Source organism: Lucilia sericata, unplaced genomic scaffold, assembly GCF_015586225.1.
Source record: "Lucilia sericata isolate MDLA Ls3-8-SP2 unplaced genomic scaffold, ASM1558622v1 Contig000002F_arrow, whole genome shotgun sequence".
In the NCBI taxonomy this organism is placed as follows: Eukaryota; Metazoa; Arthropoda; class Insecta; order Diptera; family Calliphoridae; genus Lucilia; species Lucilia sericata.
The window spans coordinates 2,866,333-2,880,578 of NW_023994043.1; the positions used below are offsets into that span (position 1 = coordinate 2,866,333).

Consider the following 14,246-nt stretch of genomic DNA (forward strand, 5'->3'; position numbering starts at 1 on the left):
CACCGTAGGTCCACTGAGTAATTCAGTGTTTAATGAAAGGTTTAAGATCCCATAATTTCCGAGTTTTTTTTTAAAGAATTAGAATCCAAAATTCCAAATCAAGGTGATCGAAATTCTGGGATTTTATATCTTCTGGTTCGAAAAGACTGATTCCATGAGATGACTTATGGTTGAGAAAAATTATCCTTTGATTCAGAGCACAACATATTCGACTATCTTGGTACCCATATTACGGAGCCTTAAGAGCTTTTTATTAACAACAAGGAGCTCTAGGGAGTTTCCTGTAATACCATATACAAAAATATATTTTTCTATAGGCACCCTTTTTATCCGAACAGATGCGATTACTTACATATCTATACCTTCTTGTCAAGTGTTTTCTGACTTTTCTTTAAGGTAGGCGTGTTGTGCTTTGCAAAAGTTACAGATACAATGTGTGGAGAGTTCTGGCATATACCAGTATGTCATACAGGAGATGTATAAGGTCGAATTTATACCACTTCTACTATTTCCTCACTTACAACGAAATGGCATTGGGATGCTCTAAAGTATTCTAAATCGGAACCTTTATTCTCGTCATCTTTGGAAGAGTTCCACTATTCTCTAAATTGAATTTTTTAAGTGTACGAAGTTTCTACAAAATGTTGGCAAAATACAAAAATTGTAAATTGTGCTTTTGGCTCTGTTCTAAATACATTGGTGGAATGACTTTGAACTAAAATGAAAATATAACAGCTCACCTTTCTAGAGTCAAATTTGTGTGCTTCTTTTCGTTTAAATTTTCACATAAAACAATTTGAATGTCATTATAATAAACGTTTATTTAGTTTTACTGCCAGTGCTTCGTAACAAATTTGAAAGTACTTCTTTTTTTCCTTGTCCAAATCATTTCTACTACATCTAATTGTGTGCTACCTGGTGAAAGTGAGAAAATTTTAAACTGTTTGCCATAAAGTACTCTATGTATTGTACTATTGTGGTAGTGGTAGTCATAATATATAATTTCAATTGTTCATTTAGTTTCAGGCCAAATGTAAATCCATTATTGATTGTACAAACCCCGCAACATGGTGAAATATGTGTAAGATGTATTAAGTAAAGATTGAAATGTAGCCAGAGTCATGGGATAGATATTACCAACCATTATCTGTAAAATGCAAAACTTGTAAATTGTAAAAGTGTTTTTAATAATTGCATTTACCTGTAAAGGCTTCTGTGTTCTTATTATGAATAATAACAATGTCTTACGAAAACGTTTGCTGCAATAATACCATGGTATAGAATAAGCTGCCTCCGACACATTAATACTCTGTAATTAAAGAAATATAATAATGGAAAGTATATTTATGAAATTGATTAAAGTTAATTAAAAATGACTTTTGAAGATTGTAGTCTTTATATTTATACCTCAATTAACATTTCATTTGCATGCCAATAATATGTGAACAGGACATACATCATGGTCAATATGTACATTATTATTGATATAAGTTGTGTAAATGTTTCAATCTATAAAATGCAATAATGAAAAACAATTCATTAACATTATCAACATCTCAAAGCTATCAATTATTTAAACTTACAATGTTCATGCAGAATAATAGGGAGCAAATTATGGTTCCAAATAACAAAAACTCCACAAAGACAATATACGTTACCAGGGAATTAAAATCCTTAGTGTAACTGAAATTATTTAAATATTGGGATTATCTCTATATTTGATTAAACATCGTATGTATTTACTAAACTATAGACTAGACTATAGACTAGACTATAGACTAGACTATAGACTAGACTATAGACTAGACTATACTAGACTAGACTATAGACTAGACTATAGACTAGACTATAGACTAGACTATTAGACTAAGAACTATAGACTAGACTATAGACCAGACTAGAGACTAGAGCTAATAGACTAGACTATAGACTAGACTATAGACGAGACTATAGACTAGACTATAGACTAGACTAGACTATAGACTAGACTATAGACTAACTAGACTATAGACTAGACTATAGACTAGACTATAGACTAGACGATAGACTAGACTATATGACTAGGACTATAGACTAGACTATAGACTAGACTAGACTAGACTATAGAACTAGACTATAGACCTAGACTATAGACTAGACCATACTAGAGACCTAGACTAAGACTAGACTATAGACTAGACTATAGACTAGACTATAAGACTAGACTATAGACTAGACGGACTGACTATAGACTAGACCTATAGCTAGACTATAGACTAGGAACATAAGACTAGACGATAGACTGGAACTATAGACTAGACTATGACGAGACTAGATACTAACTAGACCTAGACTATAGACAACTATAGACTAGACTATAGACTAGACTATAGACTAGACTATAGACTAGACTATAGACTAGACTATAGACTAGACTATAGACTGGACTATAGACTAGACTATAGACTAGACTATAGACTAGACTATAGACTAGACTATAGACTAGACTATAGACTAGACTATAGACTAGACTATAGACTAGACTATAGACTAGACTATAGACTAGACTATAGACTAGACTATAGACTAGACTATAGACTAGACTATAGACTAGACTATAGACTAGACTATAGACTAGACTATAGACTAGACTATAGGCTAGACTATAGACTAGACTATAGACTAGACTATAGACTAGACTATAGACTAGACTATAGACTAGACTATAGACTAGACTATAGACTAGACTATAGACTAGACTATAGACTAGACTATAGACTAGACTATAGACTAGACTATAGACTAGACTATAGACTAGACTATAGACTAGACTATAGACTAGACTATAGACTAGACTATAGACTAGACTATAGACTAGACTATAGACTAGACTATAGACTAGACTATAGACTAGACTATAGACTAGACTATAGACTAGACTATAGACTAGACTATAGACTAGACTATAGACTAGACTATAGACTAGACTATAGACTAGACTATAGACTAGACTATAGACTAGACTATAGACCAGACTATAGACTAGACTATAGACTAGACTATAGACTAGACTATAGACTAGACTATAGACTAGACTATAGACTACTATAGACTAGACTATAGACTAGACTATACTAGACTATAGACTAGACTATAGACTAGACTATAGACTAGACTATAGACTAGACTATAGACTAGACTATAGACTAGACTATAGACTAGACTATAGACTAGACTATAGACTAGACTATAGACTAGACTATAGACTAGACTATAGACTAGACTATAGACTAGACTATAGACTAGACTATAGACTAGACTATAGACTAGACTATAGACTAGACTATAGACTAGACTATAGACTAGACTATAGACTAGACTATAGACTAGACTATAGACTAGACTATAGACTAGACTATAGACTAGACTATAGACTAGACTATAGACTAGACTATAGACTAGACTATAGACTAGACTATAGACTAGACTATAGACTAGACTATAGGCTAGACTATAGACTAGACTATAGACTAGACTATAGACTAGACTATAGACTAGACTATAGACTAGACTATAGACTAGACTATAGACTAGACTATAGACTAGACTATAGACTAGACTATAGACTAGACTATAGACTAGACTATAGACTAGACTATAGACTAGACTATAGACTAGACTATAGACTAGACTATAGACTAGACTATAGACTAGACTATAGACTAGACTATAGACTAGACTATAGACTAGACTATAGACTAGACTATAGACTAGACTATAGACTAGACTATAGACTAGACTATAGACTAGACTATAGACTGGACTATAGACTAGACTATAGACTGGACTATAGACTAGACTATAGACTGGACTATAGACTAGACTATAGACTGGACTATAGACTAGACTATAGACTAGACTATAGACTAGACTATAGACTAGACTATAGACTAGACTATAGACTAGACTATAGACTAGACTATGGACTAGACTATAGACTAGACTATAGACTAGACTATAGACTAGACTATAGACTAGACTATAGACTAGACTATAGACTAGACTATAGACTAGACTATAGACTAGACTATAGACTAGACTATAGACTAGACTATAGACTAGACTATAGACTAGACTATAGACTAGACTATAGACTAGACTATAGACTAGACTATAGACTAGACTATAGACTAGACTATAGACTAGACTATAGACTAGACTATAGACTAGACTATAGACTAGACTATAGACTAGACTATAGACTAGACTATAGACTAGACTATAGACTAGACTATAGACTAGACTATAGACTAGACTATAGACTAGACTATAGACTAGACTATAGACTAGACTATAGACTAGACTATAGACTAGACTATAGACTAGACTATAGACTAGACTATAGACTAGACTATAGACTAGACTATAGACTAGACTATAGACTAGACTATAGACTGGACTATAGACTAGACTATACTAGACTATAGACTAGACTATAGACTAGACTATAGACTAGACTATAGACTAGACTATAGACTAGACTATAGACTAGACTATAGACTAGACTATAGACTAGACTATAGACTAGACTATAGACTAGACTATAGACTAGACTATAGACTAGACTATAGACTAGACTATAGACTAGACTATAGACTAGACTATAGACTAGACTATAGACTAGACTATAGACTAGACTATAGACTAGACTATAGACTAGACTATAGACTAGACTATAGACTAGACTATAGACTAGACTATAGACTAGACTATAGACTAGACTATAGACTAGACTATAGACTAGACTATAGACTAGACTATAGACTAGAGTATAGACTATAGACTAGACTATAGACTAGAGTATAGACTAGAGTATAGACTATAGACTAGACTATAGACTTGACTATAGACTAGACTATAGACTTGACTATAGACTAGACTATAGACTAGAGTATAGACTATAGACTAGACTATAGACTAGACTATAGACTAGACTATAGACTAGACTATAGACTAGACTATAGACTATATTCTACTATAGACTAGACTATAGACTAGACTATAGACTAGACTCTAGACTATAGACTAGTCTAGAATTGGAAAAAACGTCAGAAATGTCTAAACTCTGGTTAAAAAATTACCGTTAACCACTTAAACACATTTTTTTACCGAAAAAGTGGCAACAATACACACTCTATTTCATAGATTTGCTATATTTTCATACGTACTGGTTTAATTTTAAATTTGTTCACATTAATTTAACTTTAGCTATAAGTCTTACCACACCATACGATTATAATACCGAATACAGTCCTTTAAAGTCATAAATTGCTCCTCTTCCGTCTTACCATCATCACATATACTTTTAAGTTTATGTTGCAAAATCATTAACACTGATTTACCAAACATGGCAAATGAAGCGAATAAACTAACAAACGGCATGTACATGGCTGTCAAAATCATAGGTGTTGGAAATTGTATGATATAGAAAATTTCATAGACTGGCGAAGCAGTCATATCAACACCCGGTAGAGCGACTCCAAATGGATGAACTAAAATGAAAACATGTTATACATATATAGCATACATACTCTTCGAGGAAGTGTACAATACATACCTCTTCCGTCAACCAACAAAGGATATATTAAAGCTCCTATAATATCGAAAAAGGATGCTGTTAAATTGAAAATTGATACTTTCCTGGCTGATATGGCGGCGTCTTTTAAAATTCTGTTGGCATAAATATCATTGCTTTGCTGTTTATATATTACAAAGGAAAACAATACAGTATTGGGTGAGTAAAAGAGACAATTCGTATAGTTTTAAATAAATTCAGCTATATCGCTGCCATGAAACCTGTATCGCAACAGACTAGTCTGTTGACTACTCAGTAGACTTCCCTAAAATATTTCATACGACATAACATTTTCACCCAACCAATACAACACATTAAGGAAGACATTTATATGAATAAATATTGACTAATTTAAATATTTCTTTTAAATTGATTCTCTATTACACCAACAACACACAACTATGAAATAAAATAAACACTTACTTCAATTTCTTTATACATCGATAACAATTCCAAAATAAATGCTTCAAATTTATCCCGATTGATAATGACAAGGCACGTCCGTAATAGAGCATCAAATATTGCGGCCGCAAAAAATGTATTCAATATAAATGGAGTCAAGTCGCCCCACATGCGAAACAAATAGACAAATTGCATCGCATTCATTACGCAAACGGGCAAAACAAATAGATAAACACGCCAATGATTGTCACGACCCGGAAATATGACAGCGAAATATTTCCACAATTTAACATTTATCGCCAACATTGGATTGTCTTCAAGCATCCTCTACTGCCAGCAATTTCAAGTATGAAAAATATTATATTTTTAAAGAAATTTAAAAGAATTGAAAACATACCGCAGCCCTATACAATACGTACGATAATGATGTTAAGGAAACGGAAATAGTAAAGTTTTATGCCAAAGCACAGAGAACACACTGCAAACAAGTGTTAGAACAGTAGACAATCAGTGTCGAATAATATTTATATTTCAATTGAAAGTTTTTCACAAAATAGTCTTTTCACTTAAATATCCTTAAGAATTTTGTTGGCAATACCAACCACTAATTGAGGCCTGCATTTGTTATAAGGCAATATTTGTCTCATTGTGTGTATGTGTGTGTGAAGTTGGGAATACGTAAATTTTAAATTAATTTAAAACTGTTTGCCACTTTGTGTGGCAAGGATATCGTTATGACAAAATTGCCAATTAGAGCAATACAAGTGCCAATTTCACTAATTGAATGTTACACTATTACAGTGGTTGGATTATAGGTTTCAGCTACAATTGATATTGGTTTGTAGTCAATTGTATTAAAAAACGAAAAAAAAATGAGAAAACAAATTAGCTTAAATTAAATGATCATATTAAAGTTTAAATAGTTTCAAAATTTAATAATGTTCTAAAATTTGTGCGTATTTATTGAGGCACAATATTCAAAGTATCAATCTTACATTATATCGGTTCTCAGGAGAGTAAGAGGCATTTTTAATTAAATAATATATATAGTGTTTCTCATTGAAATCCAACAAATTTATTTAATATACATACATTATGTTAGGTTAGCTAGACAGGAGGTTATATAATGCATCAAATCCGAAAAAATACACTTAGGACACTATCAACCCTTTTCATATAGTATTCTCTAAATATACTTTCGTCCGATGTTTAGAAACTCAGTTTCCTGGGCGTAATTTCTAAAAATTTTCCAATTATAGTTCGTGAGAGATGTTATATCAGGAATATTATCGCTATCCAATTTCTACAAAAGCCTGATAATGACAGAGAAATTGCTCAAGAGTTTGACTGTCCTTTCAACATGCTCTATATTAGTCTGAATCCGCACGACCTATTTTGTATAGCTGTAATCCTGTGTGCCCACTTATAATACGTACCATCATACTAACCCCCTCTCGTTTGGGTTATCCCATCCTTGTAGTCTTGTAGTTTTCCCCATGTTTTCATTATTCCAAGAGGATTCTCTTCTTCTTAAAAGCTAGGACATTCGTTCTTTCTTTACCTACTCCTGGCCTGGTACATACATATATAATGCTAACCTTAACTCTGGGAGAGTATTCGGTTAAAGTTTTCTTACAATCCAATACTGTCTTAGTTTTAACTTCTGTCTGTCGGTAAATATGTTAAGCCCTGTGGAAGCCATACTTATTTATTATACCCTACACCACCATAGTGGGGAGGGTATTATACGTTTGTGCTGATATTTGTAACGCACAAAAATATTGGTCCTACACCCACCTTAAAGTATACCGATCGACTCAAAATTGCGACCTGTACCTGTGCGCAAGGTACAGGTCGCAATTTTCAAGATATTTTGATGAAATTTGGACCATACGTGTTTTGAAAATGGTTGAAATCGGTCCATTATTTCACCTAGCCCCCATACAACACTACCCCCCGAAAAGGGCTTTTGAGTTTATAATTATGTTAAATATTGTAGTATCTCTACAAAAATCGGCAAAACTTGGTTCTATATACGTCTTAATAATACTACCGATTTTTGTAATTATCGGACTTTATTTGACCCTAGCCCCCATACAAAGTCCCGTTCAGGAAATGACTTGAAGGTCAATAATTCACTAATAAACACTAGTATCACGATGAAATCCAGCATACACAACTCTAATTTATAAGGATAGGTCCATATTTACCCTTGCCCCCATATAACCCCACTTTTAGAAAATCACTTTTTTCAACAAATTGTTAAAATATTTCGGAATTAAGGTAAACAACTTAAATGCTTTGTTATTAAAAATAATCCATATTTTTAACATACTCAGTGGTATATTGATCGGACTTCTCCCGGAAGCTAGTGTTGTGATTAGGTAAACGGTGATATATTTTTGTCTCAAAATTTAGAGCCATCCGTATAGCAACGGTTTTCTACGTGTTTTTTTTCTAATGTTCTGCTTGACTATGCCATTCTATCTGAGATCAGAGTTTCGAAGTTTCCGACATATTATATGTCTGGTATGATTATGTATAGCATTCGAATATGTCCAATATACATTGATGACGTGTCCTATAACTGCTTTTGGCTACTTCGCCTAAATGCCGCCTCATATCTTATATATGTTTCAATGGGTATTCGAATGATTGTCCAATCAAGCAATGTTTCTAGAGCCTTAACATACATATTGCTCATGTCACCACTTATACCCAAGCAGCATATTACACTTTCCATTAGATTATTAAGGCACAAGTTAGAATTGTTGTAATTACACTTTTATAAAGCCAATGTGTCATAATGGGGCCTTAGTCCTACAATGACACATTGGCTATGGTTTTCCTACATAGCGCCCATCACCGATGTGCCTTGTTGATCTTCTATGTGGTGCCTCCATTTTAATTTTTTTGTCATGGATTACACCTAAGTACTTTACTCCGCCTGTCACCGGTATTTTCTTACCCAGGAAACAGGATTCAATATACTTAGAAACACTTTCTTGTAAAAAGACAAATTTCCAACTTCGCCGAGTTAACAATGGGGACTCTCGGTTGAGCCCATCTCAAGGCCGTATTGATATTCAAGGTTTTTCGGATTTGGGTATAAATATTACCCTTGCGTCCTGCCATTTAATTGGGGTATATGCGAATTTCAAAAATCTTTGACAGATGTACGGAAACCAGTCCAGACTCAGTCTACAAAAGTGTCAGGAAAATGCAATCCCGTCCTGCAGCTTTATATTGAAGATAAACTCATTTAAAAACGTTGGTGTTAAATTAAATACAGACATTAACTTGTTGCTGTTTATAACAATATAATTATTCTAACAAATCAGTTCTATCTATAGAGTAGAGTTCGATGCATAATATTATAGGACCTAAGCCTATACTTGTCCCAATTACCAACTATAATTCATATCTTGGTTTTCCACAAGATAAAGCTAAGTGTTATTTAAAAATTAACATGGAATAACACTATTGCACTTGCTTTCCATCAACAAATAAAAACAGAAAATCTCACATAGATATTTTACCGGAACTACCATAATGATTTATTATGCGTAGTTAACGTGTCTTCACACTCCATCCAGAACAAAAGGCACAATAACAGAAGTTTTGTTTTTGGCAAACGGACAAATGGACAAAAAACAGGAACGTCAGTAACAGCACACCTAACAATTCTTGTCATCTGTAACTGACATTATTTGGTTTTTTTTTTATTTAATTTTTGAATTTTTGAGACCAATAACAACCAGTAAGTGAGTGAGAGCCAGCCACATCATGGCCATTATTAATTTTTGTATCTTTTTTTATTTTTTGGTTGCGGTTTTTTGTTTCCGTCCGTTAGTGTCCTTGTTTGCACAAAATATTGTTTTTGTTTTAAGCAGCTTCATGTAAATACTCGCACATGTTCATGCAATTGTATTTGTTTTTCGTTTCGTTTGTAAGGATGTGCATATCCTTTGAGATACATACACTGTTCTGTATGGGTCAATGCTTAAGTATGAGTTTTTTGTCGCATTGTGTCTACTTGGATGTGTGTTTTCGTATTTGTCTGCCTTTGTGCTTTTTTGTGGCATAACGCTTCAGTAAGTGGTATTAATGTTCGTTCGTTTGTTTGCTTTTCCTTTTATTTTTATATTACGGTTACAATTCGAGTATGAGTCCTTATAATATTTGAGCTGATGCTGCAATATTTTGTATGAATGTTTTTGTCTTTTCCTTTAGACCATGTGTTTTGCTATCATTTTGGCAATGCAATACATACTGCCAAAAATATTTGCCACCTAGTAAAACTCATATTTGTCGACAGACTTTTAAAGTGTAAATTTCTACTAAATAGAAAAGAATTTCTATTCAATTTCAAAAAATAATTTAAATTTTGAAGATTTCTGAAATTCTAGACTATAGTCTCGACTTTAAGCTAGAAAATAGACTAGACTATAGACTAGACTATAGACTAGACTATAGACTAGACTAAAGACTAGACTATAGACTATACTATAGACTAGACTATAGACTAGACTATAGACTGGACTATAGACAAGACTATAGACTGGACTATAGACTAGACCATAGGCTAGACTATAGACTAGACTATAGAATAGACTATAGACTAGACTATAGAATAGACTATAGATTGAACTATAGACCAAGACTGGACTATATTCTAGTCTATAGACTAGACTATAGACTAGACAATAGACTAGACTATAGACTATACTATAGACTAGACTATAGACTAGACTATAGACTAGACTATAGACTAGACTATAGTATCTGGCCGAGGCTTGCGGGATCTCGTATTCTTTTTCTTCTTAACTATAGCCCATCCGGCTTCTAGGTTATCCGACTCTGGCTTTCTACTAGGGAGTTCTTCTAGTGGAGTTAGTGTTGTCCTATTTTGTGGAAGGCTTTGCTTCAGTCTTTTCGGCGTCGGCATTTTTGGAGCTGTTTTGTCTTCTAAATTTCTTTTCGATTCCCTTTTGGACGGCCATGCTATTGGTGATGTCTGCATGGACTGTTCCACTTCTTGTCGTGGTGATGTCTGCGTGGACTGTTCTACTTCTTGTCGGTATGTCATATTTATACCATTACGTAGTTCTTCTCTTGTTTTATTATACATAGCTCGGATTGCGGTCAATTGATCTTTAATGGCATTGTGTACGTTGTTTTTGGGTTTTACAAAGTCCATCAAATCAACAATTAAGTTCCCTAAAAGGCAGAATGACTCTGAAGGCTGCGCATTATCACTAATTGCTTCTTCTTGAGTCGTGTGTTCTTTGCTGCTAGTAGTTTGCGGTGGCGTTCTTTTTGTAGCCGCACTTCTTTGGAAAGGGTTTATTTGATTTTTCCCACCTGGATTTGTCGTACCACTGCGAGAAAAACTGCTTACTGGAGTAAAATAGTGTTCCTGTCCACCAATAGGTTGGTCGCTATTTTCTCCCCCTTTATTGCACTCCTTCTGGTGATTGTTGCTTGTAGCATTATCTGTTACCTTAGCCAAGCTTACCGGGGTAACATTGCAGGCGCTGGATTTCGACGACTGGTAGCCTGCTCGCGCACTGTTTTGTTATTCCGGGATCCTACCCGTAGCGTTTTGACCTAACCGCCCCTTACTTGGGGAACAGACGCTGACCAGAGAGCCGTTCAATATGAAACAGACGCTTCTGGGTTTAAATATAACTAGAGGAACCACGAAGACGTCACTCTTCTAATTACACCTCTCTAGAGGGTACCTCCTATGGGGGATGCTTACTTACTGGCGGCATCTAATCGCCATGTCACAGAATCGTCATTAGGCTCATGTAACCTTTTTCTAGCACGCCCTCGAATTCTGCCGCTCATGGTCGGGGACTGCTTATCTATCGCAGCTGGCCTACATATTTGTAGGTCGTTCAGCTATCCGCCACCTGCTGACCCCGATAGTAGCCAGAGCCACGGCCCTAGACTAGACTATAGACTAGACTATAGACTAGACTATAGACTAGACTATAGACTAGACTATAGACTAGACTATAGACTAGACTATAGACTAGACTATAGACTAGACTATAGACTAGACTATAGACTAGACTATAGACTAGACTATAGACTAGACTATAGACTAGACTATAGACTAGACTATAGACTAGACTATAGACTAGACTATAGACTAGACTATAGACTAGACTATAGACTAGACTATAGACTAGACTATAGACTAGACTATAGACTAGACTATAGACTAGACTATAGACTAGACTATAGACTAGACTATAGACTAGACTATAGACTAGACTATAGACTAGACTATAGACTAGACTATAGACTAGACTATAGACTATAGACTAGACTATCGACTAGACTATAGACTAGACTATAGACTAGACTATAGACTAGCTATATAGACTAGACTATAGACTAGACTATAGACTAGACTATAGACTTGACTATAGACTAGACTATAGACTAGACTATAGACTAGGACTATAGACTAGACTATAGACTGGACTATAGACTAGACTACTACAATTTTTCATTGTCAAGCTAATTGCTTCAAATTCCCTGCACTTAATATGAAGAACATTATGGTACAGAGCTAACCACTTTCAGATAAGTCAATTACTATTTTTTATATTTATGGTTTATGATGACCACTTGACTATAATCCATTATATATGATCAATGATACGCAATTTTGTATATAACCAACATACACCGATGGCGTGAATTTTACAAGACTTTTAAGATTATAAAGTAGTAAAATTTTTTAATATTCTTTGCAGTGGTAGAAGGATCTGGTTGAGCTATTACTATTTCAAGTATATAACTTGTTAAGTAAAAAAAGTTATAACTTTAAATAATAATTTAATGAAGCAATTCATTTAATATTCTGCTAAATAATATAACTAATTCTAGTATATGAATTTTACTTGGCTTTTACTAAAAAAGAGAAAAATAATTTTCAAATGATTTTAATGTTTGCCAACTTGTCTGGTTATAATCCTTCGTTATTGTTTATTAAACCATATTTAATGGCTTATTGTTTTAATTTTTATTACATATTTAAAAAAAGAAATACATTAAATCTAACAAATCCCACAAAAGCATAAAATTAATAAAAATATACTTAGACATCCTTGTAGATTATTTATATACATATATTCATATATTAAATTCTTCTAATAAATTCCTTTAAGTTCTAAAAATTTTGTATTAAAATTCTAAAAAAATACTTTGGCTTCAAAATTTAAATTTGTTATGTTGTGGCTGTGGTTGTAGCAATATTTTTCAATACACATCTATTGAAACGTTCAATTTCCAAACAAACCAATAAACCACATGATGACATTAATTACTTCGTTCAGTGACCACTCATTCAATAGTTTGTTCAACACATTGAACTGTGTGCTGTATTAGAGTGTCCTTCTTTCCCTGTCATTGTTTCAGTGTTTAATGTTTAAAACAAACATCAATGTTTTCATCAACTTCACTCTCATACTCGAACTTATTGAATTAAACATGCATGGGTGGGAGTTGTACAATGTACGTGAATATTGTATGTATGCAACAAATTTTGTTCTGCTGTTGCGATTGGCAACCTATGGAACGCGTTTAACATTCGCTTTTCTTTAATGAATCCAGCAATTGTCATTCCACATCCGGCCTGTTAGTTCGATCTGATCAGATAAAGTACTTGTCAAATCATAGTTTATGATCATGTCTCTCTGCGCCCGAGACTTCTTAAGACATTATCTTCAGAAAACTTTCAAAACATAACAAGAAATAACTACATCTCTTGATACGAAATTAGAAGTATAAGTCGTATCGCAAAGGGTGGTATAAACGCTGACAAATTTGGATTTCCTCTCAATAATTATAGCAGTAGCTATTGTAATTAGTTCTAATAAGAATTTAAATCTATGAGTTTGGCCTTATTTTACGATGGTACTTTTCCAAACACGGGGTGAGCTGATCAGACGACATACCAACGCCCCTTTATAATTCTTTCAGGAAGGAGACCATTTTTGTTCTTCCGGTCCATGTACAATGTACAATCACTTTGCTCAAGTACTCAAGCTATGTAAACTCTGACCATTGCTGCCTCGTTGCTTAACTTCCGAGATGGGAAAACATCACTTCCGTTTACAACCACGCAGATGTGATGCCCTCTGTTGAGTCGGCAACAGTATCTAGAGACGTATTCGGTAGAAACACGAATCCATCAAATAAGCCGAGGACT

The 14,246-nt window shown here is 33.9% G+C and overlaps 1 protein-coding gene across 1 annotated transcript; it reads right to left on the minus strand.

The window, feature by feature from the left end:
- Positions 1-1,042: 1,042 nt before the first annotated feature.
- On the minus strand, positions 1,043-6,340 carry LOC119615251 (odorant receptor 43a-like). Its single transcript, XM_037971358.1, has 7 exons — positions 6,038-6,340; positions 5,597-5,735; positions 5,261-5,531; positions 1,584-1,683; positions 1,408-1,509; positions 1,202-1,309; positions 1,043-1,147 (listed from the first exon to the last, which is right to left on the minus strand). The coding sequence occupies exons 1-7, from the start codon at positions 6,338-6,340 to the stop codon at positions 1,043-1,045; spliced, it is 1,128 nt and encodes a 375-aa protein (XP_037827286.1).
- Between the last annotated feature and the right edge of the window lie 7,906 nt (positions 6,341-14,246).

What these genes read in the sequence shown, in the direction of transcription:
- LOC119615251 (XM_037971358.1), bottom strand. Translation starts at nt 6,340, where the DNA reads ATGCTTGAAGACAATCCAATGTTGGCGATAAATGTTAAATTGTGGAAA. An exon ending in TTTGTTGGTTGACGGAAGAG is followed by an intron (nt 5,532 to 5,596) that starts GTATGTATTGTA and finishes TTTTCATTTTAG; the next exon opens with TTCATCCATTTGGAGTCGCT. An exon ending in TATTATAATCGTATGGTGTG is followed by an intron (nt 1,684 to 5,260) that starts GTAAGACTTATA and finishes AAATAATTTCAG; the next exon opens with TTACACTAAGGATTTTAATT.